The 26,909-nt window shown below is 45.2% G+C and overlaps 1 protein-coding gene across 1 annotated transcript; it reads right to left on the reverse strand.

Annotated features, from left to right (window-relative positions):
* Positions 1–7,463: 7,463 nt before the first annotated feature.
* On the reverse strand, positions 7,464–25,165 carry LOC147028339 (EMILIN-2-like). Its single transcript, XM_085878652.1, has 7 exons — positions 24,952–25,165; positions 22,631–22,756; positions 22,234–22,430; positions 21,711–21,883; positions 20,291–21,563; positions 19,781–19,912; positions 7,464–8,275 (listed from the first exon to the last, which is right to left on the reverse strand). Exons 1-7 carry the CDS (start codon positions 25,101–25,103, stop codon positions 7,968–7,970), a joined length of 2,361 nt encoding a protein of 786 aa, XP_085734778.1. The 5' UTR covers positions 25,104–25,165; the 3' UTR covers positions 7,464–7,967.
* Positions 25,166–26,909: the final 1,744 nt, after the last annotated feature.

The following is a 26,909-nucleotide window of genomic DNA, read 5'->3' on the forward strand; positions in this document are numbered from 1 at the left end:
TTTGCTTGTGTGCCCAAAATATGCTAACGTAGGCCGCGAACGCCACCTCGTGGTGGCCATTAATACAAGTTATCCTTTTTTCAACCGAGTACCTTCATGAAGTATGTCCAATTAGAATGTGAGTACGTCTATAAAATAATACTATAAACCACACAAGGCAATCTTGTTCTAGTTACCTCTAACAAAGGGGGTTGCTTTAGCCCCTTCTGTTACTTGCGAAATCGAAGGTTCGTCTGGTCTGTTATTACCCTCGTCAGAGGAGAGGGTGTTGCATTTGGGTTCGTTAGTTTGTCCACCCAACGTGAGTAGGTGTATTGGTTAATTTAGACCTCCATAGACGCTGGGACACCATTTAGGACCTTTAGATACTGTTTAAACCCTTTACAATTCAGACAATCTACACCATTAGATCCTTACTATCCATTGGACCTTTTAAATTGCACACTCGAGAGTCTCGACTCCAGTTGACCTTTTTAAGACTGTTTGACCTTTCCAACTATTCAGACTTCTGACCTTAACAGTTAGACCTTTCATTTGCAATCCATGGCTTCATTTAGTACATCTTTACATTTATTTGCCACACAAAACAAGTCCTGCAGACGCTCTGCAATCTCTGATCATTATGTAGTTCTGTTTGTTCAAGTCTGTCACTACAAGTCACTTCTTTCTTTTTTTTTTTTTACTCCAATCTTCATGAAACTTAACCACCTGGTCGAGGTAGTGACTAGCTGGAAGCCTATTGGTTTTTTTTTGTTTTTTTGTTTTTCAGTGAAAAGGGCACTGTTAATTTCCATCCGATTGAGTTGATATCTACATATACATAATGTGCCAAAGGTTAACTACTTCAAAACTTTATTAACCAAAACATTGAGTTACGGAACATGAAAACCAAATCATGGAGAAATGAAACTCATGATGCGTTAATGTGCTTATAGTTGAGGTGTTCGTTGTGAACACCCCCATGCGCGCGCACACACACACACACACACACACACACACACACACACACACACACACACACACACACACACACACACACACACACACACACACACACACACACACACACACACACACACACACACACACACACACACACACACACACACACACACACACACACACACACACACACACACACACACACACACACACACACACACACACACACACACACACACACACACACACACACACACCATGCATTCACACGAATTGTGAATTTTCAATGACGTTTCTGCAAGTTTTAATGGTTACTGTCTGCACATAAGCCTCAACTGCTGCCTTCAGATCAGGTTCAGATCTGGGGTGTTCCTTGTGGATGTGATCCTTACAAGCTCCCCAGAGGAAGAAAAAAAAACATCCAGTGGATTGAGGTCGGGGCTGTGTGGAGACCATTCATTATCCATACACAAACAGAGAACTCGTTGTCCGAATTTTTGACGCAGAAAGGTCATTGTTTCGTTGGCTGGATGCAGGGCAGCACCATCTTGCATGAACCACCGTCGTAGGAAGGCTGCAGTGCTCATCGATTGCTTCAAGTCTTCGTAAAATGCGTTGACAATCGACCGGTATCGTCCTTGATTGATGGTAACCGTTCTTCCGTTTTTGTCTTCAAACCAATACCGCCCAAACACACCTCTGTAGCTGACAACCACAAAAGCAGTGACTTTCCGACCCTTAAGCGACTTCTCTTCAACCTTATCTGGACGCTGACTTCCCCAGAAAATGTTGTTGGGTGAACTTACAGCACCATTGTTGTGAAAGTGTGCCTCGTCACCAAACCACACATCACGGATCCAGTTTGGGTTTGCCTCCATCTTCTGCCACATCTCACACATAGCGACTTGTGCTTGGCTTGTTTCTGGGATGCACTCTGTATTCAGTACAGAACTTTGTCTGTGCGGAATAAATTGATTTGGTCTCAGAATACAACTTAACAATGTTTACTCTTTCCTCCTAATAAAACGTCATTTTTTCCGTGGAATACTTTGGTTATGTTTGAATGACTTCTCCAAAGACCATTGATCACTCCTCCAAAACAAACCAAATTAAATTAAGGTCATGACTAAAAGTACAAAGGCCATTTGAAGTGGTTAACCTTTTAGCAACACGCACTGTATAATCTTCTACACTACAAAACTGAATTTGTATATTTACCGTTGCCGAAGGATTCGGAGACCATATTGCATTTTGGGTCCGTTTGTTGGAAATTTTTGTGCCTTTTTTTTTTTTGACAATTATATTGATCGCCTCCGTTTGTTTGTGTGTGTGTGTGTGTTTGTTTGTTTGTCCATTCACCTCCAGCCCAAATCGCAAAACGGATCGTTCTGAAATTTTCAGAGATTAATGGCACCGATCCTGCGATGGTCACGCATTGAGTTTCATAAAATTTGGTCGACCAAAAAGTTCTACATTGGCCAATAGGCCAATTTGAGGCAAAATTTCAAAATTCCTCAAATTTCATCCGATTGACTTGAAATTTGAAGACCATTTGCATATGAGGCCGATGAACTCAACCACCTATTAATTTTGAGGTTGATAGACCAAAAGGTCAACAAAGGCCAAATTGCTAAAATCCTCAATTTAAATCCAATTAATTTTAAATTTGAAGAGCATTTGCATATCAGGTCACTAAATTTAACCACCGATTAATTTTGAGGTCAACATCGGCCAAAAGGCCAATTTGGGCCAAATTTTCTAAAATCTTCAATTTTCATCCGCTTGACTTGAAATTTGAAGAGCATTTTCATGTCAGGTCGCTGAATTCAACGACCAATTTTTAGGTCAAAAGGACAACACCGATCTAATTTCTAAAATTGATATATCGGGCCAAAAACTAAATATATTACTATATCTCAAAAAGTTGTGTACGAGTTGTGACCAAACAAGGTGGATGAGTTGAATAGGTGACAAGAACAAGCGGATTGGATTTTGGTTCGGTTCCAGCCCATCAGTGGGATACAAAATGTGAACTGTTCCACCTGGTAGAGGTATGCGCTCTACCGAGTACCATTCTACTTTGTGCTGTTTTGCCAAGTTGTCACTCGAGTGATTTTTTTTCATTTATTTGTCTGTCTGTCTGTCCGCACAGAACTTTCATGTTTTTCTTCGCAACCACTTTTCGGATTGAGACAAAATTTTCACGATTGGTGCAACTACTCATGTGGAATATTTCAATAATAATTATGACATCATCAGTCACGTGGTGTGGCAGCCATATTGGAAAAATGGAAAAACTTTGGACCTCTGTATCTGAAACTGCACCAAGGAAAAATCTGAAATGGCACACAGCAAGTACTTCTCATGGGGAATGAGTGTGATTTTTTTTATGATGTCATAGGTGTCCTCGTTATGACGTCATAATTGCATTTGTAGAACGCCTCATCCAATCAATATGAAAAATTGAGGTTCATCTCGGGATAAAATAGACCACCGAAAATAATATTCATGATGTGATCGGTCACGTGATTTGGCAGCCATATTCGTTTTTTTTTTTAAACCTTCAAAAATCTTCTCTGAAATGGCTGCAACAGATCGAGGTGAAACTTTACAGATATGACTGCCTATCCATGAGGAACAAAAGAATCACACATGATGTCATCGGTCATATGGTTTGGCAGCCATATTGGATTTACCTGAAAACCTATTAAAATACACCACTCAAGAAGTCCTGGCAAGAGTTTGCAATCTCTGATTGCTCTTTTTCTTGTTATTTGCAAAATCGAAGATTCATAAATAATAATGGTTGGTCTGGTCTGTGATTGACATACAGACAATCACCTGCAGGTAACAATTTCAAACTGATCTTCATGAAATGGTAGAGTTGGTTATAAGCAAAAAGCCTATTGAGTAAAAGGTTAACAACTTTGACTTGAAATTTGAACAGGATTTGCATGTCAGGTCACTGAATTCAAACACCAACAAGTGGTGCCAGGCACAACAAATCCTGCCCATTTAAGGCATAAAGTTATTTTGGGGATCAAATTTAAATTTGATACATCCTTAACCTGAATGTTAATTATAAGGAATATTTTAGACTTAGTTTGAAGTAAATTAAACCATTTTTGATGAAGTTATGACCGTAAAATGATTTTGAACTTTTCGTGACCTGACCTTGATCTTTGACCTAATTGGACCCAAAAGTTAATGGGGTCGTCCGAGGTTCATTATCCACCTGTGGATACAATTTGACTGTTTGAGCCAGCCGTTTTCCCGTAAAGTTGTATTTTCGTAACCATGTTTTAGTTTTGATGGAAAATTTGTAATTTTGACCGATGAACATGACCCCCAAAACTTCGGACCCTACCGATCTTCACAAATATGCATTGTTCACTTTGGAATGGGTAGGATTATAAGTGACAAATAGAATAAGGTTCACTATAAGCTTAGTTTGAAGTAAATGAGATCATTTTTGACGAAGTTGTGAGCGAAAAACGATTTGGAACACAGGCATCATCCCAACTGACTGGAAGAGTGGCCTTGTTGTCCCTCTCTGGAAAGGGAAGGGTGATTGCCAGGACTGCAACAACTACCAAGGGGTGATGCTGCTCTCAGTGCCGGGCAAGATCTTTGCTCGGATAATTCTTGATGATAGGATTCGCCACCATCTGCTTGAGCATCAGCACCCAGAGCAGTCAGGCTTTACACCAAAACGATCAACGATTTTCCGTATCCTTGCACTTCGGGTCCTCGCCAAATGCAGATGAGAGTTTCAGGAGGGGCTGCTTGCATTTTATGTTGATCTCTGAAAAGCTTTTGATTCAATGAATCGAGATGCTCTCTGGAGGATTCTTGGTCTTTGTGAGTTGCCCCCAAAACTGACCAATCTGATGTCTGAACTATACTCTGGTACTGAGAATGCTCTGAGATGTGGTGATGCCATCTCCGACTCATATCCAGTTGTTACTGGAGTTTGTCAGGGTGTGTACAGGCCCCCACACTTTACAGCACTTGAATGGACTGGATTCTGATGAGGATGTCGGAGAGATCAAGTTGTGTTGCGTCGTTTGGGAATATCAAGATCTCTGACCTTGATTTCACAGATGATTCAGTCATCTTTTTGGAGACTCTCAATGTCCTTTTGGGGGCCATCGAGGTGCTGAATGAGGAGTCGGAGTCACTGGGATTACGGGTTTCCTCGGTAAAAACTAAGATCCCTGCTTTCAATGACATCTTGGATGCTGTTGTCTGATCTGTACCTGTTTGTTGTGATGATGTTGAGATCACAGAGAGATTCACTTACCTTGGCAGTGATATTAATGTCTCTGCTGGCTGTGAGCCAGAGGTAAATAGACGCCTGGGTCGGTCCTGGGGAGTCATGGATTCACTGTATCATTGGGTGTGTCCCTGTCGGTACCTGTGCAGGAGGACAAAAGTCCGAGTCTTCAGGTCCTTGGTGCTTCCAGTCTTGCTTTACGGATGTGAGACTTGGACTTTGACCAGTGACCTGAGACAGAGACTTAATTCCTTTGGTACCAGGTCTCTTCAGAGAATCCTTGGCTATCGCTTGTCGGACTGTGTCCAACGAGTGATTGCTTAGAGACTCAAATGGGATTTGTTACCTGCATAGTCCGTGAGTGTCAGCTGCAGCTGTATGGACATGTGGCTCGTTTTCCTGACGCTGATCCTGCTCACCAGATTCTCTCAGCAAGGAAGCCTCATGAGTGGAGGAGGCCAATGGGCTGACCACGTTCCTCGTGGTTGCAGCAGGTTGATCAGCATCTCAAGGAGATGGGGATGGGCCAGGCATCTGCCTGGGGGAAGGCCAGACGGAGGCCCCTGGAGTGGATGCAGCGATGCGCTGCTCCGGCACATGCTCCCACACCTGACCTGACCCTTAAGAACCTGTAGACCTGTGGAAATACTGTTGGAATATATGCTTTAAGTTCCTTCGACCTTTGAGACCCTTTAGACCCCCTTATCCCTTTTGACCACTTCGACGCCTTGACCCTTTCGAGCCATTTTGACATTTTATATCCTGTTACATCTTCGTAGATTCCTGGAGACATTTACATCCTTTAGACTGCTTTGACACCTTGACCGTTTGACCTGAAGACCCATTAGATGCATATAGACCCTAACTACTGTTGGAAAATACCCTTTAGTCCCTTTAGACCTTGACACCCCTTTGACTCCTTTGACCTGTTAGATTCCTTTAGACGCACACCACACAAACACCAATACGTCTTCTTGAAATATACAGACGATACTTTTTCAGCAAGTAATGTGCAATCTCCACCACCCAGAGGTTAGGTACAAGGTGGAACATAATCTACAAAGTGGAACATAATTTGCATAATGGTTCACCAATCAAAACCTGGAAGCGTGTTGTTTATTTGGATTTCCCAAGTATCGTTCCCTGTATGACTTCTTTGTTGTTCGTCTGTCTGTGAGAAGAATATCTCAAAAAGTTGTGGACGACTTCAGACGAAATTTGGTGGACAGGTTGGGTGTGTGCCAAGGACCAATTGATTAGATTGTGTTGAAAATCCGTTTCGGAATACAAGAATTTTTTTTCAGTGCTTCTTCGATCACCATTGAGAGATGGGGTCAAAAACGACATATACAATGATATTTCAAAATGTTGTGCACAAGTTATAACAAAACTTGGTGAATGATTTGTATAGGTGACAAGAACAAGCTGATTAGATTTTAGTTCAGGTCAGCAGATCTGGCCTGTCAGTGGGATGCAGCACGTAAACTGCTCCTATTCTGTCCAAACTGCTCCGTAAACTGTCCAAACTGCTCCTATTCTTCTTTTATTTCTACCAACACTTTCCCATCCTTTTGTGAACTCACTTTAACCCTTTGAAAACGATGGGTTTTGATCAGGTATGATTGTGTTAGTCATTGAGTGTCAGGGTGTATTGGACCAAATTAGAATATCGGCTCAGAAATGAAGGACTGGTGCGCGATTGTAACTGTTTCGACAAAAAGAAAAGAACGAAATGATATCTCTCCTCCCTGGAATGAAGGAAGCATAATTACATCAGCATCGGTTCAAACAGAGACGCGGTAAACCAAAGCATTCTCTCAACGTGATGTGTACCTATTGCTAATGTACAGATGGCTCCTTGTACACAGTTCTTATATATTAAAACTGAACTTTAAACTTGGTCAAATTTTTTATGCTTTTTTGAATCAACAGCATCAATATAAACCATTTAACGTTCTCCATTTCACCTGAGTGGTGGATTATCTATTCCTCATCAGTTCAGTGAAAGGTGATTGCCTATAGAAAAGGTTTTTTTTTAAATAATAATAATAATAATAATAATAATAATAATAATAATAGTAATAAAACAAACTCAAAACACTTAAATTTGATGTTGAGTTTCCTGTGATCAAACTTTGATCAAACTCTGCAATTCATTTCCTGCAGGTGTGCAGTGAAGTATTGTGTGCTTCGGTTGTGTGTCGTGCGCATCACTTTCACTCGGCTATGTTCAATCTTGCACAGATATTCTTCCCAAACACTTTATTTCATTGTCCCTCATACAATACATTCACCGTTATTAACAGTAATAAGAAAACACCGCTCTGGTGGAGTAAACAAAGTGATTTTATATTCAAATGTTCTTGCTATATGACAGGACTCATGTTTCCCAGTTATCAAGTGTACACCATTTTGGCCAAGAAGAAAGCAAAGTGCTTTTTTTTTGCTTTTTTAAAACGTCATCTAGAATTGCTGACATCACATAATGACCAATTTTACTTTCGAAGACAAGTTCTGAAGAAACAGTCTGGGGAGTTATATACTACATCTGCAAGCTTCAGGCCTAGCTGAAGGGGCATGTGCAGCAGAAGTCAAGAGCCGAGGCTGATGTCCAGCCTGAATTCCAAGTTTTTGAAGAGGTCAGGACGAAAACATTCTTGGGACATCATCACTTGAGGCCTTTGTACTTACTTTCACCATGTAGGCCAATCAATGGTTGAATCTGAGCTTCGATAGTAAGCAATGTGGTCTAGCTTATTGGCTGCTTTTCATAGAGCAAAGCTCCGGTGAAGCTTGATAAAGGCTGATCTTCACCGTAGGCCACACTTCCACCATGGTTTTCCACATAGACCAACTCCCCAGCACGCAGTGCAAGCACGATGTTGGCAACACCCGATCCTGGAAAACTTCTTGATGCTTCAGGATCTCCCAGCCAGGTGTTTATGTGCACCATCTGACGTTCAGACACTGAAAGGGTCGATTTGATGCTTCTATTGTGCTGTGGTGAAATGGTTACCAGGAAAAGATAGCGGCCATCATATGGAACCTGAAATATTCCTGGTGGAGAGGAAGAGAAACGGAGCAATTGTGTGGAGAATGAGTGGGGGAATTGTGACATGTGCTCACCATTTGGAATTTCCCATTTATTTCGGTAATTTTGAAAATCTGTGGTTTGATTTGACTCTGCTTGAAGTTTTCTGCAGAAGAATGGGCAAATATTGCCCAATCAAGGTGTGCAACGTTGGTAGAGACCTATCCCAACAGACTCACAGCTGTAAATGTTGTCAAAGGTGCTTCCGCCAAGTATTAACTCAGGGGGGAGGGGGGGTGGGCACTTATAGAACCAAGATATTCTAGGTTTGTATTTCTCATTAATTTTCCAAAATTTGTAGAATTTGTTTTTCACCTGAAAGAGAGAGAGATTGGGACCATACTCTGTGCAGAGCGTGGGTGCTGCTTAAGCAGTCTCCTTGGCTATTGGGCACAATCCTGGACGGGTCGCCACTCCCACACAGGATACCAGCATGCTGGCACTCATTTCGCCGACCTCGGAAGGATGACAGGTCGGGTTAACCCCACCTGATATTAATTCAACGGCTGAGCGGGATTTGAACTCAGGACCCTAGGATCCAAAGCCCACCACCCTAACCATTAAGCCAACACCAGGCATTTTCACCTGAAAGTTGTGGGTTATGATATGTAAATACAGGTGGAAATAGTCTGATTTAATGCAATTTAATTCCAGGCTATAAGGCAACAAAAGGTGAAAAATTTGAATGGTGGTGGAGACTTTCTATAGGCACGATATATATATATATATATATATATATATATATATATATATATATATATATATATATATATATATATATATATATCTTCTTTCGGCTGCTCCCGTTAGGGGTCGCCACAGCGGATCATCCGTATGATCCGCATAGTGATTTGGCACGTTTTATGCCGGATGCCCTTCCTGACGCAACCCTGGTCGCCTCTTGCGACACAGGGATCTGGTACACCTATTTTAACCGGGGTATACACCGGCCCAGTACACTCGTACTCATTTCGCCGACCTCGGAAGGATGACAGGCTGAGTCAACCCCCTGGTGTATTAATTCAGTGGCCCAACGGGGCTTGAACTCAGGACCTTTTGGATCCCAAGCTGCTGCCCGAACCACTGCGCCAACACCAGGATATATATATATATATATATATATATATATATATATATATATATATATATATATATATATATATATATATATATATATATATATATATATATATATATATATATATATATATATATATATATATATATATATATATATATATATATATATATGTATATATATATATATGTATGTATATATATATATGTATATATATATATATATATGTATGTATATATATATATGTATATATATATATATGTATATATATATATATATATATATATATATATATATATATATATATATATATATATATATGTATATATATATATATATATATATATATATATATATATATATATGTATATATATATATATATATATATATATATATATATATATATATATATATATATATATATATATATATATATACTGTATGTGTATATGTATCAATCAGACACACCTCCTGACTTATGGTGAGCATCGCTGCGGATTATTTCTCATATGGTAAAACCGTATAATTCACAAAGAACAACCATCCATCTGTCACCCACACAATTGTTCCTGCTAATGCAAACCATTCAACGAGAAGGTACGTGATGTGATTGGTGAGTAAATGGAAACATGTGGAGTGTGATGAGCATTCCCCTGATCTCCATTGGACATAGTCCTACACCAAAGTCAGGTCAGGTCAGGTGTGGGAGCATGTGCCAGAACAGCGCGTCGCTGCGTCCACTTTCCGCCGGTACTCCAGGGGCCTCCGTCTGGCCTTCCCCCAGGCAGGTGCCAGGCCCATCCCCATCTCCTTGAGATGATGTTCAACCTGCTGCAACCACGAGGCATGTGGTCGGCCCACTGGCCTCCTCCACTCATGAGACTCCCTCGCTGAGAGAATCTGGTGAGCAGGATCTGCCTCAGGAAAACGAGCCACATGTCCATACAGCCGCAACTGACGCTCACGGACTATGCAGGTAACAAATCTCATCCGAGTCTCTCTCAGCAACCGCTCGTTGGACACAAAATCCGACCAGCGATAGCCAAGGATTCTCCGAAGAGACCTGGTACCAAAGGAATTAAGTCTCCGTCTCAGATCCTTGGTCAGAGTCCAAGTCTCGCATCCATAGTGCAAGACTGGGAGTACCAAGGACCTGAAGACTCGGACTTTCGTCCTCCCGCACAGGTACCGGCAGCGCTACACCCCATGATCCAGTGAATCCATGACTCCCCAGGCCCGACCCAGACGTCTATTGACCTCTGACTCGCAGCCAGCAGAGACATGAATATCACTGCCAAGGTAAGTGAATCTCTCCACGACCTCAACATCCTCACCACAAACAGACACAGACAGGACAGCAGCATCCAAGATGTCACCGAAAGCCTGGATCTTAGTTTCGACCCAAGAAACCCGTAATCCCAGCGGCTCCGACTCCTCGTTCAGCACCTCAGGCCCCGAAAAAGATGTCTAAAGTCTCCGCAAAGATGACTGCATCATCTGCAAAATCAAGGTCCGAGATCTTGACATTCCCAAACGATGCACCGCAGCTTGATCTCTCCGACATCCTCCCTAAAATCCAGTCCATACAAGTGCTGAAAAGTGTGGGGGCAAGTACACACCCCTGACGAACTCCAGTAACAACTGGAAATAAGTCAGAGATAGTACCACCACACTTCACATCACTCTCAGTACCAGAGTAGAGTTCAGACATCAGATCGATCAGTTTTGGTGGCACCCCACGAAGACCAAGAATCCTCCAGAGGACATCCCGATTCACTGAATCGAACGCTTTACAGAGATCAACATAAGCTGCAAGCAGCCCCTGCCAAAACTCTCGTCTGCGTTCGGTGAGGACACAAAGGGCAAGGATACGGTCAATTGTTGACCTCTTTGGTGTAAAGCCTGACTGCTCTGGACGCTGGTGCTCAAGCAGATGGTGGCGAACCCTATCAAGAATTATCCGAGCAAAGACCTTGCCCGGCACTGAGAGCAGCGTCACCCCTCGGTAGTTGTTGCAGTCTTGGCGATCACCCTTCCCTTTCCAGAGAGGGACAACAAGGCCCCTCTTCCAGTCAGTTGGGATGATGCCTGTGTTCCAGGCAGAGCACAAAACTGCATGCAACGACACGAGTGCAGCATTTCCACCAGCCTTGAAAAGTTCAGCATGGATGCCACAGATCCCTGGAGCTTTGCCCCGTTTCAACTGGTTCACCGCAGCCCGTGTTTCCACAAGCGAAGTTGGACCACAGTTGATTCGAGGGTCAGCAACAGGGATTGTAACACCCTTGACGTCCAACTCGACAGCTGGGGGATCTGCCTGGTACAACCGCTCAAAATAACCGGCCCAGCGGGACTTCACTTCAGACTCCTCTGTCAAGAGCCTACCATTCTCTGCTCGAACTGCAGTGCTCCGATGGATGGGCTTGGATGAACGCAATGCGCAAATTCCCCTGTAAGCGGGACGAGAATCACCTGTCCACAGGTGATGCTCTACCCCCTCACAGATTCCTCACACATAGGCCTCCTTGTCCACCCTCAGTGCACGTACAGTTTTACGCCTCAGCTCCCTGAACAGCTCCGCTCTGCCATTCAGCCTGGCCCTGCGACTCTGGTCAATGGTATCCAGTGTCCCTTGAGAGACAAAATTCTTCTTTGCCCTGCGGTGAGCTCCAAGACATCCACCGGCAACATCAACGACGATGGTCTTGAAAGCACTCCACAACTCTTCAGGACCCCCCAAAGCACCCAGACCCCCCAAGTATCCACTCAGCCTGTTCGCAAACTCCTCAGCTACTCTCTCATCCCTGAGCTTGCCAACATCCAGCCGAGGCTGGGATGGTCCCATTCTCCAGGATTTAAGGTGCAGCTTTAGAGTTGCTACAACAAGCCTGTGGTCAGTATTGAGGAACTGAGCACTCCGGTAGACCCTGCAGTTCTGGCTCATCCTCCAACGACCGTCAATGAGGACATGGTCAATCTCCTTTGCCACACCGCCAGCGTTGGAATACCAAGTCCAGCGATGAGCTTGTGGGCGCTGAAACCATGAACCAGCCACCATAAGTCCATGACTTCTTGCAAAGTCAAGGAACTTAGTGCTATTCTGGTTCATAGTTCCTGACCCATGGGGACCAACACACACCTCATAACCATCCCTATCAGTTCCAGTCGATGCATTGAAATCCCCCAAGACTAGAAGTGTATCTCGTCTGGGGCACTGATCAACCACAGACTCGAGTGTGGCGTAGAATGCATCCTTCACGGTGAGATCACTCGCCTCAGTCGGAGCATAAACAGAGACCAGGGAAATGACACCTAAGGAGTGACGAATCCTTAATCTCATAATACGCTCGTTGACCGGTGTTACCTCAATTATCATTGGGGTCAGCTTATTGGACACAGCTACAGCAACTCCTTGGGTATGGTAACCATCAGAGCAACCAGACCAATTGTAGGTGTAACCACCCACCATTATCTCGCCGCAATCCAGTCTCCGAACCTCAGAGAGAGCTGCAATCCCGATGTCCAAACGCTTGAGCTCAGATGATAACGGAGACAGGTGCTCATCCTCTCTTAGGGATAGGACATTCCAGGCACCCACCCGAAGGGACCACCTCAGGTTAACCCAAGGAGACCGCCGTCTGGTGGACGACACCTCAGCACCACTCCGACACACTCTCCCGCAATCTGACCCAGGGATGTTACCCCGTGGTTTCCCTCCTATCATCAAAGATTGGGGGTCCCGAAGGCTTTGCCCCAATCCCGTCATCCGGTGAGCTGCCCTGCGAAGGGAAGCTGCACAGGAGGTACTCCCACGGAGTGGGTTTTCAGATTTTTTTGCGTTTTTGCGTTTTGCGGAATGAAGGGTTTTACGGTGGCCAGAGTGCAAATCCTGCCACCAACCTCCTCATAAAAAGTAACCCAACTGCAGGAGGATGTCCGCAGACACAGTTGGGCACTAGATATGGATGGCCGTTGGCTCACAAGGAGCTCCTCCGCCCTTTGACAGGTTTTGTTTTTAATCCTGCTGGGTGTCCATATCCAAACACCATCCTTACCAGAAAACCTGGTGGGGGAGACGGTTTCGTCGCCATCAACCCGACCATGGAACAGGTTAGTACAGGTTTACATGGTACCTGTAGCAGGTCACAGATCGAACCTGACCTGACCTTACCTGACCTGACCTGACACCAAAGTGTCACCTCCAAAACGGAGGTCTCGCCCCAGCGACTCTGCCAAACAGACAAAGATCACATGGTCAACATCAGTTAACCATCAAACGGAGCCACCAATCCAGACTTCGGGCTTATTTTCCCTAATCAGGATGGCATACCAATAAATATCTAACCAATGCTGACAACATTCGTCGTTTAAACATCAGACGCACCTCCTGACTGTTATGGTAGGCATCACCGTGGGTTATGTCTCACAGAGTAAAACAGCATAATCTGCAAATAATCAATTTATGTATACCAGGACCCCAACATTTCGTGGGGTTACGTTCCGGGAAAACCCTGCAAATGATGAAACCACGAATGTGGGGGCATTGTTTCAATGGGAAATGGGGGGATAGGTTCCAGGGATTCACTGACCCATGAAAAATCCGCGAATGTTGGGGTAAAATCCACAAGTGTCGGGGTAAAATCCGCGAGTGTCGGGGTAAAATCCGCGAGTGTCGGGGTGAAATCCGTGAGTGTCAGGGTAAAATTCGCGAGTGTCGGGGTAAAATTCGCGAGTGTCGGGGTAAAATCCGCGAAAGTATTCGGGTAAAATTCGCGAGTGTCGATGGAAAATCCGCGAGTGTCGGGGTAAAATTCTTGAGTGTCGGGGTAAAATCCACGAATGACGGGGTAAAATCTGCGAGTGTCAGGGTAAAATCCGCGAAAGTCGGGGTAAAATCCGTTGTTTTTGTGTTTTGTCATTGTTACAATGGAGACAAGGGGGATAGTGAGGTGCATATTTGGTGATTTCACTTTTCTACAACACACACACACACACACACACACACACACACACACACACACACACACACACACACACACACACACACACACACACACGGTCTGTCTAAAAAGTAACGGGACTGAGCCTGCTGTGTGCTCCACTTACACAACTTGAATGAACAGGTTACTTCAGTCTTTCACAACATTCCAGCAATATATATGATTGGTGATGGTTGACTGCACTCATTGTGTGATTTTTTACAGGTCGTGCTTTTCACGTTGTCGAGTCTGAGTCATCACACTATGAGTCGTGAGCAGAGAGTCAAACTGAAGTTTCTTGCCAAGTTTGGCAAAACACCTTCCGAATCCTTCGCAATGCTGCAGCAAGTCTATGGGGAAGAAACGATGTGACGTACACATGCATTTGAATGGCACAAGAGGTTCAAAGAGGGACGGGAGGAGGTTGAAGATGATCCACGGTCTGGAAGACCTTCAACGAGCTGAACGGCGGACAACATCGAGCGTGTGAAGCAGATGGTGCACGCAGATCGTCGACTCACGGTGCAGATGATTGCTGAGGAGCTTTCTATCAACAAGGACACTGTCTGGAGCATCATCACTGAAAATCTCGAAATGCGCAAGGTGTGCGCAAAGATGGTCCCCAAGCTGTTGTCCGAGGACCAGAAACAGCAAAGAATCATTGTCTGTCAAGACATTATCGAGCGCCTCAAGGACGATCCAGACCTGCTCGGGAGAGTCATTACTGGCGATGAATCGTGGATATTCGAATACGATCCCGAAACCAAACGGCAGAGTCGTCAGTGGAAAAGTCCGGCATCACCAAGACCAAAGCAAGGATGTCAAAGTCGAAGGTCAAGGTGATGCTCATCGCGCTTTTTGACATCAAGGGCATCATCCACTTCGACTTTCTACCACAGGGTCAAACAGTAAATCAATACGTGTACAAGGAGATCCTCCGGTGCCTCATGGGATCAGTCCGGGACAAGAGGAGGGATCTCTGGGAGAATAACGCCTGGGTGCTCCACCATGACAACGCCCCTGCTCACAGTGCCCTGAGCATCCAACAGTTTCTGGTGGAGAGGAACGTGCCAACTCTGGAGCAACCCCCGTATTCGCCAGACTTGGCGCCTTGGGATTTTTTCCTATTCCCCAAGGTCAAGGGGGTGATCAAGGGGACCCGATTTCCTGATGAGGCCATCAAAAGGTCCGTGATGATGGAGCTCCGGAGGATTCCAAAAGAAGCCTTCCAGAGGTGCATCGAAGCGTGGAAGAAGACGATGGACAAGTGTGTGAGACTGGAGGGAAACTATTTTGAAGGGGACAAGCTGTGATTTCAATATATTTTTTGTAAGAAAATTTCTGTGAAGTCAGTCCCGTTACTTTTTAGACGGACCTTATATATATATATATATTCATATATTTATGCATGTACATATAGGAGGTGTGATCAGAAAGTATGGTGGATGTTAGAATAAAATCATTTTATTAAACATTAAACACTTACATCATTAATCCCCTTCGAGGTACTGTCCTCCCAGATAGACACTTGTTCCACCATTCCTGCCACTGTCAAACATTTCTGTAAGTCCTCTGTTAATCGCTTGAGAAGTTTGGATTTTATGTCTTCGATCTTGTCAAACCACCTCTGTTTCGTCGTTTTTTTCAATTTGTGGAACAGCCAGAAGTCACACGGTGCCAAGTCGGGCGAATAAGGCAGATGCGGGACAACAGTAATGTTTTTTTCCCACCAAAAAATGTTGGATAGAGAGTGAGATGTGGCAGGGCATGTTGTCCTGATGGAGGAGCAACCAGTTCTTCCACTTTTGTGGTCTTTTTCCATCTGCCTCGTGAAAACGTTTCATAACTTCCACGTAGAAAACCGCATTGATGGGTAGTACCTTTGGGAAGAAATTCTGCATGACGTGGTCGTCTTCCACTGGGAGCTCTGTGCTTTCGTTTCCGGGTCATACCTGTAAACCCACGACTCATTACCCGTTATTACCTGGGCTTAAGAATGTTGGACCCAAAACGCATTGATCAAACAAGTTGGACGAAATGAAGACACGATTTTCTTTTTGGTCATTTGTGTGGATGCACGGAACGAACGAACTTTGAGCTGACGCATGTCATGTTCAAGTCATCTGTCAGTATGTCCTGAACGGAACCAAATGAAACATTGGTCTCCTCCGCGGTTTCTCAAATGGTTTACATTGGTTTTCATGGATGACGGTGCTGACTTGAGCGATGTTTTCATCGGCTCGTGCTGTTGATATGACAGATGACCACTTCTTTCATCATCTTCCAGTGACTCTTTTCCTTCACGAAACCTTTGAATGCACTTGGAAACATTCTTCTTTGTCACAGCTTCATCTGTGTAGACTTATGAGCATTTTGTGTGTTTCTGGAGCTGTCTTGTCAAGTTTAAAACAAAATTTCATGTTTGCACGTTGCTCAAACTTCGACATTGTCCACAAAAGCACCAGACGCCACAAACACGCTCGCACAAAGCAATGCCATGGCGCACTGGCACAGAGTACAATGGTGTTTGTTGCGTGCTGGAAAGTGAGAAGGTTCACAAAATATGTCCTGCCCACTGACCTCAACAATGTTCATGCATTCATTAGTGATGGTTCCATTCACCAAACGTTTTGATCACACCATATATATGTATATACATATATATATATATATATATATATATATATATATATATATATATATATATATATATATATACATATCTGTGTGTGTGTGTGTGTGTGTGTGTGTGTGTGTGTGTGTGTGTGTGTGTGTGTGTCTGTGACCGCTGTTTCTCGACAACCACTGGTCCGATCTAATTGAAACTTGCCAGATATATTGCTGGGGACCTGAGGATGTGCCTTTCAAAGGATTGATATTAATCGGACAAGTGCTTCCCAAGTTATAGCCATTTATTTACAAACCAATGACAAGAGACGTTGTTGCGTGGGCGTGGTCGATGGGGAAGGGAAGCTCAGCCGCATTCGCCATTACGGGTTACAACGTACGGGCTTCCAGATAATGATGACTTCGTGTAGTCTAATAATTTATCGATTTCTTATGCGCATTTATAGATAAACACAATAGCCTGGTGTTTGCGCAGTGGTTAGGGCAGCGGCTTGGGATCCAAAAGGTCCTGAGTTCAAGCCCTGTTGGGCCACTGAATTAATACACCAGGGGGTTGACTCAGCCTGTCATCCTTCCGAGGTCGGCGAAATGAGTACCAGTATACTGGGCCAGTGTATACCCCAGTTAAAATAGGTGTACCATATCCCTGTGTCGTAAGAGGCGACCAGGGTTGCGTCAGGAAGGGCATCCGGCGTAAAACATGTGCCAAATCACGATGCGGATCATATGGATGATCCGCTGTGGCAACCCCTAACGAGAGCAGCCGAAAGAAGAAGAAGAAGATTTATAGATAAACACAATGCCCCAAGTTACGATCGTTTTCATATTAGACGGTGCATAAATTTCGGTAACATCAGAGTGCTGGTATGCTCCAAACCAGGAAGTAAATTTTTTTTATCTCTTCTCTTCTCTTTTTGTTTTTACTTGCGACGACATTGCGAAAAGGTAAAATACGTTTGAGCTAATTGAATAATTGGCCATTAAAACCTAAATTGCGAATCATCGTAACTGTGATATGCGAACTTCCGCACCACAGACGCACGGGCACATGACAGCGAAGAAACGGCCTGTGTGGTTGTTGTTTCTTGCTCTCAGTTGGAATATTTATTTATTCTTTTTTTATTTTTATTTTTTATTGTTACGGACACGTACGAGTCTATCTATAATTCCAGCAATCTCTGTGTGCGTGTCTGTATGTCTGTCTGTCTGCGACCGCTGTTTCTCGATGACCACCGGTCTGATCTGATTGAAACTTGCCAGGAATATTGCCGAGGACCCGCGGATGTGCCTTTTCACGGTTTGATATTAATCGGAAGAGCGGTTCCCAAGTTGCGGCCATTTATTGCTTTTTTCAGTGTTGGAAAGGTGTATATATCGCAGCTGAAGTGTCGTTCCACCTTATCATGCCATTTTTTCCCAAAGATATCTCAGAATAATGATAACAGCATATTAATAATAATAACAGCACAATAATTGGCAGTAATAAAAAGAATCACGTGATACAATGACCAATGTCTGTCAACCAATAACGACCTATATATTGTCTGTCAACCAATAAAGTCTGTCAACCAATGACAGGACACGGTGCTATGACGTCACGAATTATGTCACAATTAATGTTTATATATTTATTTTTGTTTTTTTTTTGCACGATTGACGTCAAAATTCTTCTTCTTCGTTTGGTATAACGTCATAATCGATGCTGGGGACCTGAGCATGTGCCTTTTCAAGGTTTGATATCGTTCCTCATCAATTTCAGCTGTTTCCCAAGTGTTTCCCAAGGTTTGAAAGGTGTTTTTTTTCCCAAGGTTTGAATTAATTGTTCAAATTATTAATTAATCCCAAGGTTTGAATTTTCCCAAGGGAAACAGCTGTTTCCCAAGGGTTTGAAAGCTGTTTTTTTCCCAAGGTTTGAATTAATTGTTGTGCTTGGTAGACATTTGTGAATACATTTACAGAGAGAGGGGTGAGAGAGGAGGAGGGGAAGAGGGGGGGGGAGAGGAGGGCGAGAGAGGGGGGGAAAGGGAGGGGGCGAGAGAGGGGGTGAGAGAGAGGGGCGTCACAATTCAAGAGAGGGGGAGAGAGGAGGGGCGAGATGGGGGGGGAGAGAGAGGGGGGGCGAGAGAAGGGGGGCGAGAGAGAGGGAGCGTCACAATTCTTCTTCTTCGTTTGATATGACGTCACAATTGATGCTGGGGACCTGAGTATGTTTCCCAGGTGTTTCCCAAGTTACGGCCATTTATGATACGGTTGGTCCGATTTAATATCTAAAACCATTGCTCCCTTGAACAGGAATTTTGTGTTATGCAAAGATATTCAGCTTAATGAGAAGTCACGTCCACTTTGCTCGATTTGGCGTTGGATAAACTTGAATTGGAAAAGAAAATCGTCCATGAAATGACTTGGTACTTAACATTACATGATGGCAGAAAATCTGATTCAAGGCCTTGCGTACATACAAACACATGAGACAGTGCATCACACCGTGGTTGATATTTTGGTTGTGAAGTGCATAACGTTGAGTGAGCAGCAGTTTCGTTATTGTGTGTATGTATGTGTGTGTGTGTGTGTGTGTGTGTGTGTGTGTGTGTGTGTGTGTGTGTGTGTGTGTGTGTGTGTGTGTGTGTGTGTGTGTGTGTGTGTGTGTGTGTGTGTGTGTGTGTGTGTGTGTGTGTGTGTGTGTGTGGCGTTTCGTTCAATTTTAAGAAGACGCAGAAAGCAAAACAGGACCGTGACAAACTCACAGTAATGACCAAATGTGTTCAAACTATATAGAGAAGCTTACCAGACTCTGGGTCATAATGATCTCCATCATTGACCAAAACTTTGTTGAATTTGATCGTTTCTTGCTCAGAGACAGACTGGGTCAGCACAGCCGCAAAAACAGTGCAGTGCGATGGCTGAGCTCTTGGTGAACCTGCGAGGAAGTGTAGACTTAGGCTTAGTCCAGGTATGAAAATCTATCTTGTTGCCAAAGAGCTGTTATCATGCTTGCTGACCTTTAATGATCAACGTCTGGAATTAGAAAGGACAAAAACTTTGTAAAACGTGAAATTCGAGACAATTTTCAATAATCTCAATACAGCAGTTTGTTTCGATCAGTTTCTTTTCAACAAATACTTTCGGGTAGTGCCTGGTGGTGGTGCTGTTGCAGCATGTCAGAATGAGAATCCTGAACTACACCTGCTTTGCTTCCTGGGATAAATCTAAATAAATTTAGGAATATGTTGAATTATTGCCTGGGTTATGGTTACATTAGTGAATAATCCATCAAGGAAGAAAAGTATAAAAATACCTGAGACTAACTGCAGTGGGAGTTCTGAGGTTTGTGCGTGCACAGCCACATTTAAAGTTTGTTCATCCTGGCCTTGTGGGCAAGACATTCCATTGGAAGTGTTCATCTGATGTACACACCGCCACAAGGAAGCCACGTTCTCTCCAAGATCTTCGCGGATGCCCCGCAGGCCAAGTGCAATGGAATCGAGCTTAGAGCAAACTCCCTCCACATGTGAAAGCCTCCCGCAGCAAGCGTCAACATCTGTATGCAGCCTACTGAGAAAGGTCTGCGTAGTGTCAAGTTTTTGTGAGAGTTGTCTTGTTGTGCTTCCTTGATTTCGCTCAAGCTCGAAAAAATGACTCTCACTCGACGCAAGTCGTGCTCCGTGTCCGCTCACGAGCAGGTCAAGCCTGGACAGCTCCCTGTCAAGCTTGTGAAAGTTTCTGCTCCTCGAGAGTCTTGTGTGGTTCAATGCATCCAATCGCCTTGAGTTATGTGAAGCTGTTGCAGCCACGTCATTGCAGTTTTGCACATATCCGTCTAACCGAGTTTCCAGTTTTCTTGTGTTATCAGGTTCGGTGATGCAGCTCATTGTACATCTTCCTTCCAGTTCTAACATCTTATGATCAAGAACATCAAGGCGATGCATGATGCTCATACTCTCAGTGTCTTCCACAGGACCTCCTCGTTCATGTAGTTGAGAAGCAATGGCATCAAACCCCACATGCATCCCCTCCAGATCTCCACGCAGGCGATTCTCGAACCCTTCATCGTGCTCGTCAACCTGAATACTTCGTAACACATCCTGATGCTTCGTCACTGATCTGCTTGTGGAGTTAACTTTCTCTTCAAGCTGCTCAAGACGTCGATGTACCAAAGCCAGAGCTGTTGAAACAGAGACATCTGATGAATGAACCTTCTTCTCCAGGTCCTCAGCATGTTTTTGTAGTACATCCTTCTCTGTTTGGTACGTGTTCTCCAACGCATGCAGCTCCTTTTCACATCTACATTTCTGCATATCCTCGTTCAGATGTAAAAGTTTGTGTTCAGGTGGAATCTTTTTCACTTGTGCTTCCAGACTGACGATCCGATTGCTGTGATCTTGCAGCAGGGTACGCAGTCCGTCTAGAGCTTTAGTTTGCTCGGCAAGAGTATCTCTGACCTCAGAAAGGCCATGAAGCGCATCCTCCACTCCAGTCCAAGGTGTCTTTTCATTTGCCTCCACTCCGAGCACAACTGCTCCTGGGCCGTTCTTGAGCGGCAACGAGTGAAGGGAAGAGCGACCGAGCTCCTGCAACACAATGACAAAGTGCGAGTGTTTTATCAACTTCTCTTTGCCGTGTTTATCAGTACCAAGGTACATTGCGGACTGCGGACCTCCTATAAAGTACTGTAATTCAGCATAAGGATAAAACTGTTCAAAAGTCTTAGCAATGACCTTATTTCCTCGCAGAGTTGCAATAATTCGGCCTGTGTCCTCCTGCAGAACAGCACGCAGGCTGTCTGGCATCCGTGATAAAGAGCTCTCAAGTCGACCAACTGTTCCCGAAAGGCGAGTGAATTCTCCTTCCAGCTCCCTGATCTTCTTTCCGAGCATGCCGGGTGAAGAGTCTAGAAAAGGAGGGCACATTCCTCATGTCAGTCAAAACCTAAGTTGCCATTGCTGTAAATAATGACTTTATTGTGCACCACAACCTGTCTGAAGGACCAAAGAAATTGGTTTAACAAGTGAATGCAAGAAAATAAATTCCTTTTGCTTTGAATGGGCGCTCGTCAGCAATGTGGCCGAGTGGGTAGATAGGAGGAAATGAAAATTCCTGCCCGAACTCGCTCTACAAACTTCAACCGCTGAGCTCTGTCCCTCCACGATCACCCACCATTAACCAATGGCCCCTGGTAGAGCCTGAAATATTTTAGTGATGAGTGACAACAACAACACAATTGAAGATTAAGCTCATTACCGGAGTGAATCCGTGAGTTTGGAATAGATCCTGTCTGTGTCCCTTTCGCTGTGTCCGGATGAGCCTGACGTCCCACCACCTGGTGGCCATCCTTACTCCGGCAATCAGTTCCCGAGTAGCCTGGACAGCAGCCCCATGTGAGAGCGGTGACGGTCTTGTGTCCCATTTTGTAAGTTGGTACCAGGTAGGTGCGGTACCTTTGAGAGATGATTCGGGATTGGATTGGTGAGAGAAGGATGTTAGGTTGGTTGCTGCTCTGTGTTGGCTTCTTTATAAATACGTGGACTGAAGTCCATAAACACTATTTAAAAAAAATTAAAACATTAACAACAAAGACATCATTTCACCGACTAAAAAACAAAAAGTAGAGAATGAGTCAAATGGCAGGGTCGCTTACATCACACGGTTGGGGCAATGAGACCCCCCCCAAGGACATCGTCGGCTCTCTGCCCTCACATGCTCTCCGTTACCATCCAGCACGGCACATGAGATGGTCTTGCTCTCATAACGGGCACACCAATTACTGAAGAAGCAGAGAAACCCAAGGAATTTAATGAATGTCGATTCACCAATTACCATGATTTCAGAGGTCCAGTTCTCAAAATATTTAAAGATCATCAATACGAGGTACCACAGAGGGTCATTAGTTCCCCCATCATGAAAGTTCACTCTAATAAATTCGAAATTTACAAACCTCTTACTTCTCAGAAACTTCATCCAGGTACGTACTACTAATGACAATGGAGGCGCGGACTTCTATGACACGAGATCTTTTGGGTATTCACGCCAAGGCGAGACACAATCCTGGACAGATCTCCCCTCCATCCCAGGGTAGTCAACTGAAGGCGAAATTTTATAGTTTCTTCAAAGTGTCGTTAACGACTCACTGACTCTTCGCAAAATACACGGTGCAATCTTTAAACGTCCACCAACGACCAGGGCTGGCAGATGGGTCCTCCGGCTTAACGTCCTTCAGATGGATGGCACACACATTGATGCCTCACTCTGCATGTGAAACAGCAGGAGGACAATTTATATATGGGCCGGGATTCAAACCTTTGGCGAGACAACTCACAGGTGTGTGTGTGTGTGTGTGTGTGTGTGTGTGTGTGTGTGTGTGTGTGTGTGTGTGTGTGTGTGTGTGTGTGTGTGTGTGTACCTTTAAGTCGAAGCTATTTTGCTAGCCCAATAAATAAATAAATAAATAAATAATTCCAAAATGCAGTTCGATCATTGATCATGAGTCGTGGCACCACCAACACACCAGCTGGTTTGTGATTGCCAACCCAGGTGCCGTTACAAAAACTCGGAACTTAGCCAAACGGGACCAGCAGGTAGTGTCTGAAGATCACAGAAATAAACAGCGATGCCAATCTCCAGCAGATTTTGCCTTCATGCTGGGGATACCTCGGGTCAGGTCATGGGTACAACTCCTCCCCCCCCCCCCACCTGTAAAGTTTGGGAGCCGACTGATGAGGAAATTGGGACATTTGGCCCAACATTGCCCAGGTGCACCCCCTGCGTTAACTTTTGCTGCAACTTCAAACATCAATCTTTTTGTCCAAATGACTCGATCTTGATCGAATCCCGAACCGGCTTTAAACTGTCATCCCGGTGTTTCACAGGCAGGGTGATTCATCAATGTGTGTGTCGTCCCTCGGATGGACGTTAAACTGGGCGCCGCGTCTGCCCGGAATTCGTTGGTGGACATTAAAGATCCCGTGGTGTCTTTCATGAAGAGTAGGCGAGCTATCGCCGGCACCGCAAACAAATCCCAAATCCGACTCTGACTACTTCGTCGATTGTCATGCCTGTCCAGCCAATTCGTGAAAGACTTGGGCCGAAACCTTCACCTGGCCAATGGTCTCCCAACTGCTGCTGGTCCCATACCTTCAGCTGGTTCCAAACCTTCAGCTGGTTCCATACCTTCAGCTGGTCCCATACCTTCAGCTGGTCCCATACCTTCAGCTGGTCCCAAACCTTCAGCTGGTTCCAAACCTTCAGCTGGTTCCAAACCTTCAGCTGGTTCCATACCTTAAGCTGGTTCCATACCTTCAGCTGGTTCCATACCTTCAGCTGGTTCTATACCTTCAGCTGGTTCCAAACCTAACTCTGCTCCTATCCCTGCCGCTAGTCCCACACCGGCCAATGGTCTCCCAACTGCTGCTGGTCGCATACCTTCAGCTGCTTCCATACCTTCGGCTGGTTCCAAACCTTCAGCTGGTTCCAAACCTAACTCTGCTCCTATCCCTGCCGCTAGTCCCACACCGGCCAATGGTCTCCCAACTGCTGCTGGTCGCATACCTTCAGCTGCTTCCATACCTTCGGCTGGTTCCAAACCTTCAGCTGGTTCCATACCTTCAGCTGGTCCCATACCTTCGGCTGGTTCCATACCTTCAGCTGGTCCCATACCTTCAGCTGGTTCCATACCTTCAGCTGCTTCCATACCTTCAGCTGCTTCCATACCTTCGGCTGGTTCCAAACCTTCAGCTGGTTCCATACCTTCAGCTGGTTCCATACCTTCGGCTGGTTCCATACCTTCAGCTGCTTCCATACCTTCAGCTGGTCCCATACCTTCGGCTGGTCCCATACCTTCAGCTGCTTCCATACCTTCGGCTGGTTCCAAACCTTCAGCTGGTTCCAAACCTAACTATGCTCCTATCCCTGCCACTAGTCCCACGCCGGCCAATGGTCTTCCAACTGCTGCTGGTCCCATACCTGCCACGGCCGTGTGAGGTCCCACCACCACCGTGCGATCGCGCACCGTGGTCCTGTCGATACAGGTGCACCCGAGCCCTGTGGAAGCGTCGTGCGATCGTCGCATCCACTGCCAAGGTCGTAGCCAAGAGAGCGAGTAGTAGCGGCCGCATGGCTCAGAACATCCCTGAAACCGCCAGGAATCCCGCACGGGGTGGACAGGAATCCAGAGGAAGGGTGGGACTGGGGGAGGGGAGGCTGGTAAGGATGGCGGGACGGAGGCCCTGAACTTGGAATTGTCATGGTAATACGAGACAAAGCAACTTTGGGATTTCAGTGGAGTGAGTAAGAGGTGGATATGATTAAATATGAACGGTGTGCAGAAAAGAGCAGGTGAATGTAGGGGTGATAGGGGGACAGGGGGTCGAGGTTATAGGGAGCTCGGGGGTGGGTGTGTGGGACAGCTCACGTGTCACATCCAGCAGAGACAGATTTGTACTGGCTGTGTCGGACACAGGAAAGTATTTGTTCTGTGTGTAAAGTTGAGACAGGGAGGGTTGCTGGGTGGAACTGCCCTTTTGGAGGTAGGGCGGAAGGTATTGGGGGTATAATTTGGGTTGAATCACCACCCAAAAGGAAGCTTCGTACATAATTACGAGGAATTCCACAAGTTTACATGAACACAGCACTGTTGAGACATCGACGAACACCTTTTTCGCAAAAAGGATTTTAAAAAGTAAAACTTTGCACACACTGTAGTCCAAAGTACATGGTCATTCAAAGCCATGACAAACACCACAAAGAAATACAATGATGGACACTATATACTTTAACCATCGACATCAAAATTAATCGTAATCAAAACAAACTTGCTGGTTCTGCCTTCAGACACCAGCCAGACACGTGCCTTTAGACACCAGCTCGAGATTCCAGCCAGACACACCAGCCTTCAGACATACCAGCCTTCAGACACACCAGCCTTCAGACATACCAGCCACAGACACATCAGCCTTCAGACACACCAGCTCGAGATTCCAGCCAGAGACACACCAGCCTTCAGACATACCAGCCAGAGACACATCAGCCTTCAGACACCAGCTAGAAATTCCAGCCAGAGACACACCAGCCTTCAGACACCAGCTGGAGATTCCAGCCAGAGACACACCAGCCTTCAGACATACCAGCTAGAGATTCCAGCCAGAGACACACCAGCCTTCAGACATACCAGCTAGAGATTCCAGCCAGAGACACACCAGCCTTCAGACACCAGCTGGAGATTCCAGCCAGAGACACACCAGCCTTCAGACATACCAGCTAGAGATTCCAGCCAGAGACACACCAGCCTTCAGACATACCAGCTAGAGATTCCAGCCAGAGACACACCAGCCTTCAGACACCAGCTCCAGATTCCAGCCAGACACACCAGCCTTCAGACACCAGCTAGAGATTCCAGCCAGAGACACACCAGCCTTCAGACACCAGCTAGAGATTCCAGACAGAGACACACCAGCCTTCAGACACCAGCTGGAGATTCCAGCCAGAGACACACCAGCCTTCAGACATACCAGCCAGAGACACATCAGCCTTCAGACACACCAGCTAGATATTCCAGCCAGAGACACACCAGCCTTCAGACATACCAGCCAGAGACACATCAGCCTTCAGGCACCAGCTAGAAATTCCAGCCAGAGACACACCAGCCTTCAGACACACCAGCCTTCAGACACCAGCTGGAGATTCCAGCCAGAGACACACCAGCCTTCAGACACACCAGCCTTCAGACACCAGCTGGAGATTCCAGCCAGAGACACACCAGCCTTCAGACATACCAGCTAGAGATTCCAGCCAGAGACACACCAGCCTTCAGACACCAGCTAGAGATTCCAGCCAGAGACACACCAGCCTTCAGACACCAGCTAGAGATTCCAGCCAGAGACACACCAGCCTTCAGACACCAGCTAGAGATTCCAGCCAGAGAC

This window comes from Eptatretus burgeri, chromosome 4 (assembly GCF_056783735.1).
Source record: "Eptatretus burgeri isolate ZD-2024b chromosome 4, Ebu_testis_v1, whole genome shotgun sequence".
In the NCBI taxonomy this organism is placed as follows: domain Eukaryota; kingdom Metazoa; phylum Chordata; class Myxini; order Myxiniformes; family Myxinidae; genus Eptatretus; species Eptatretus burgeri.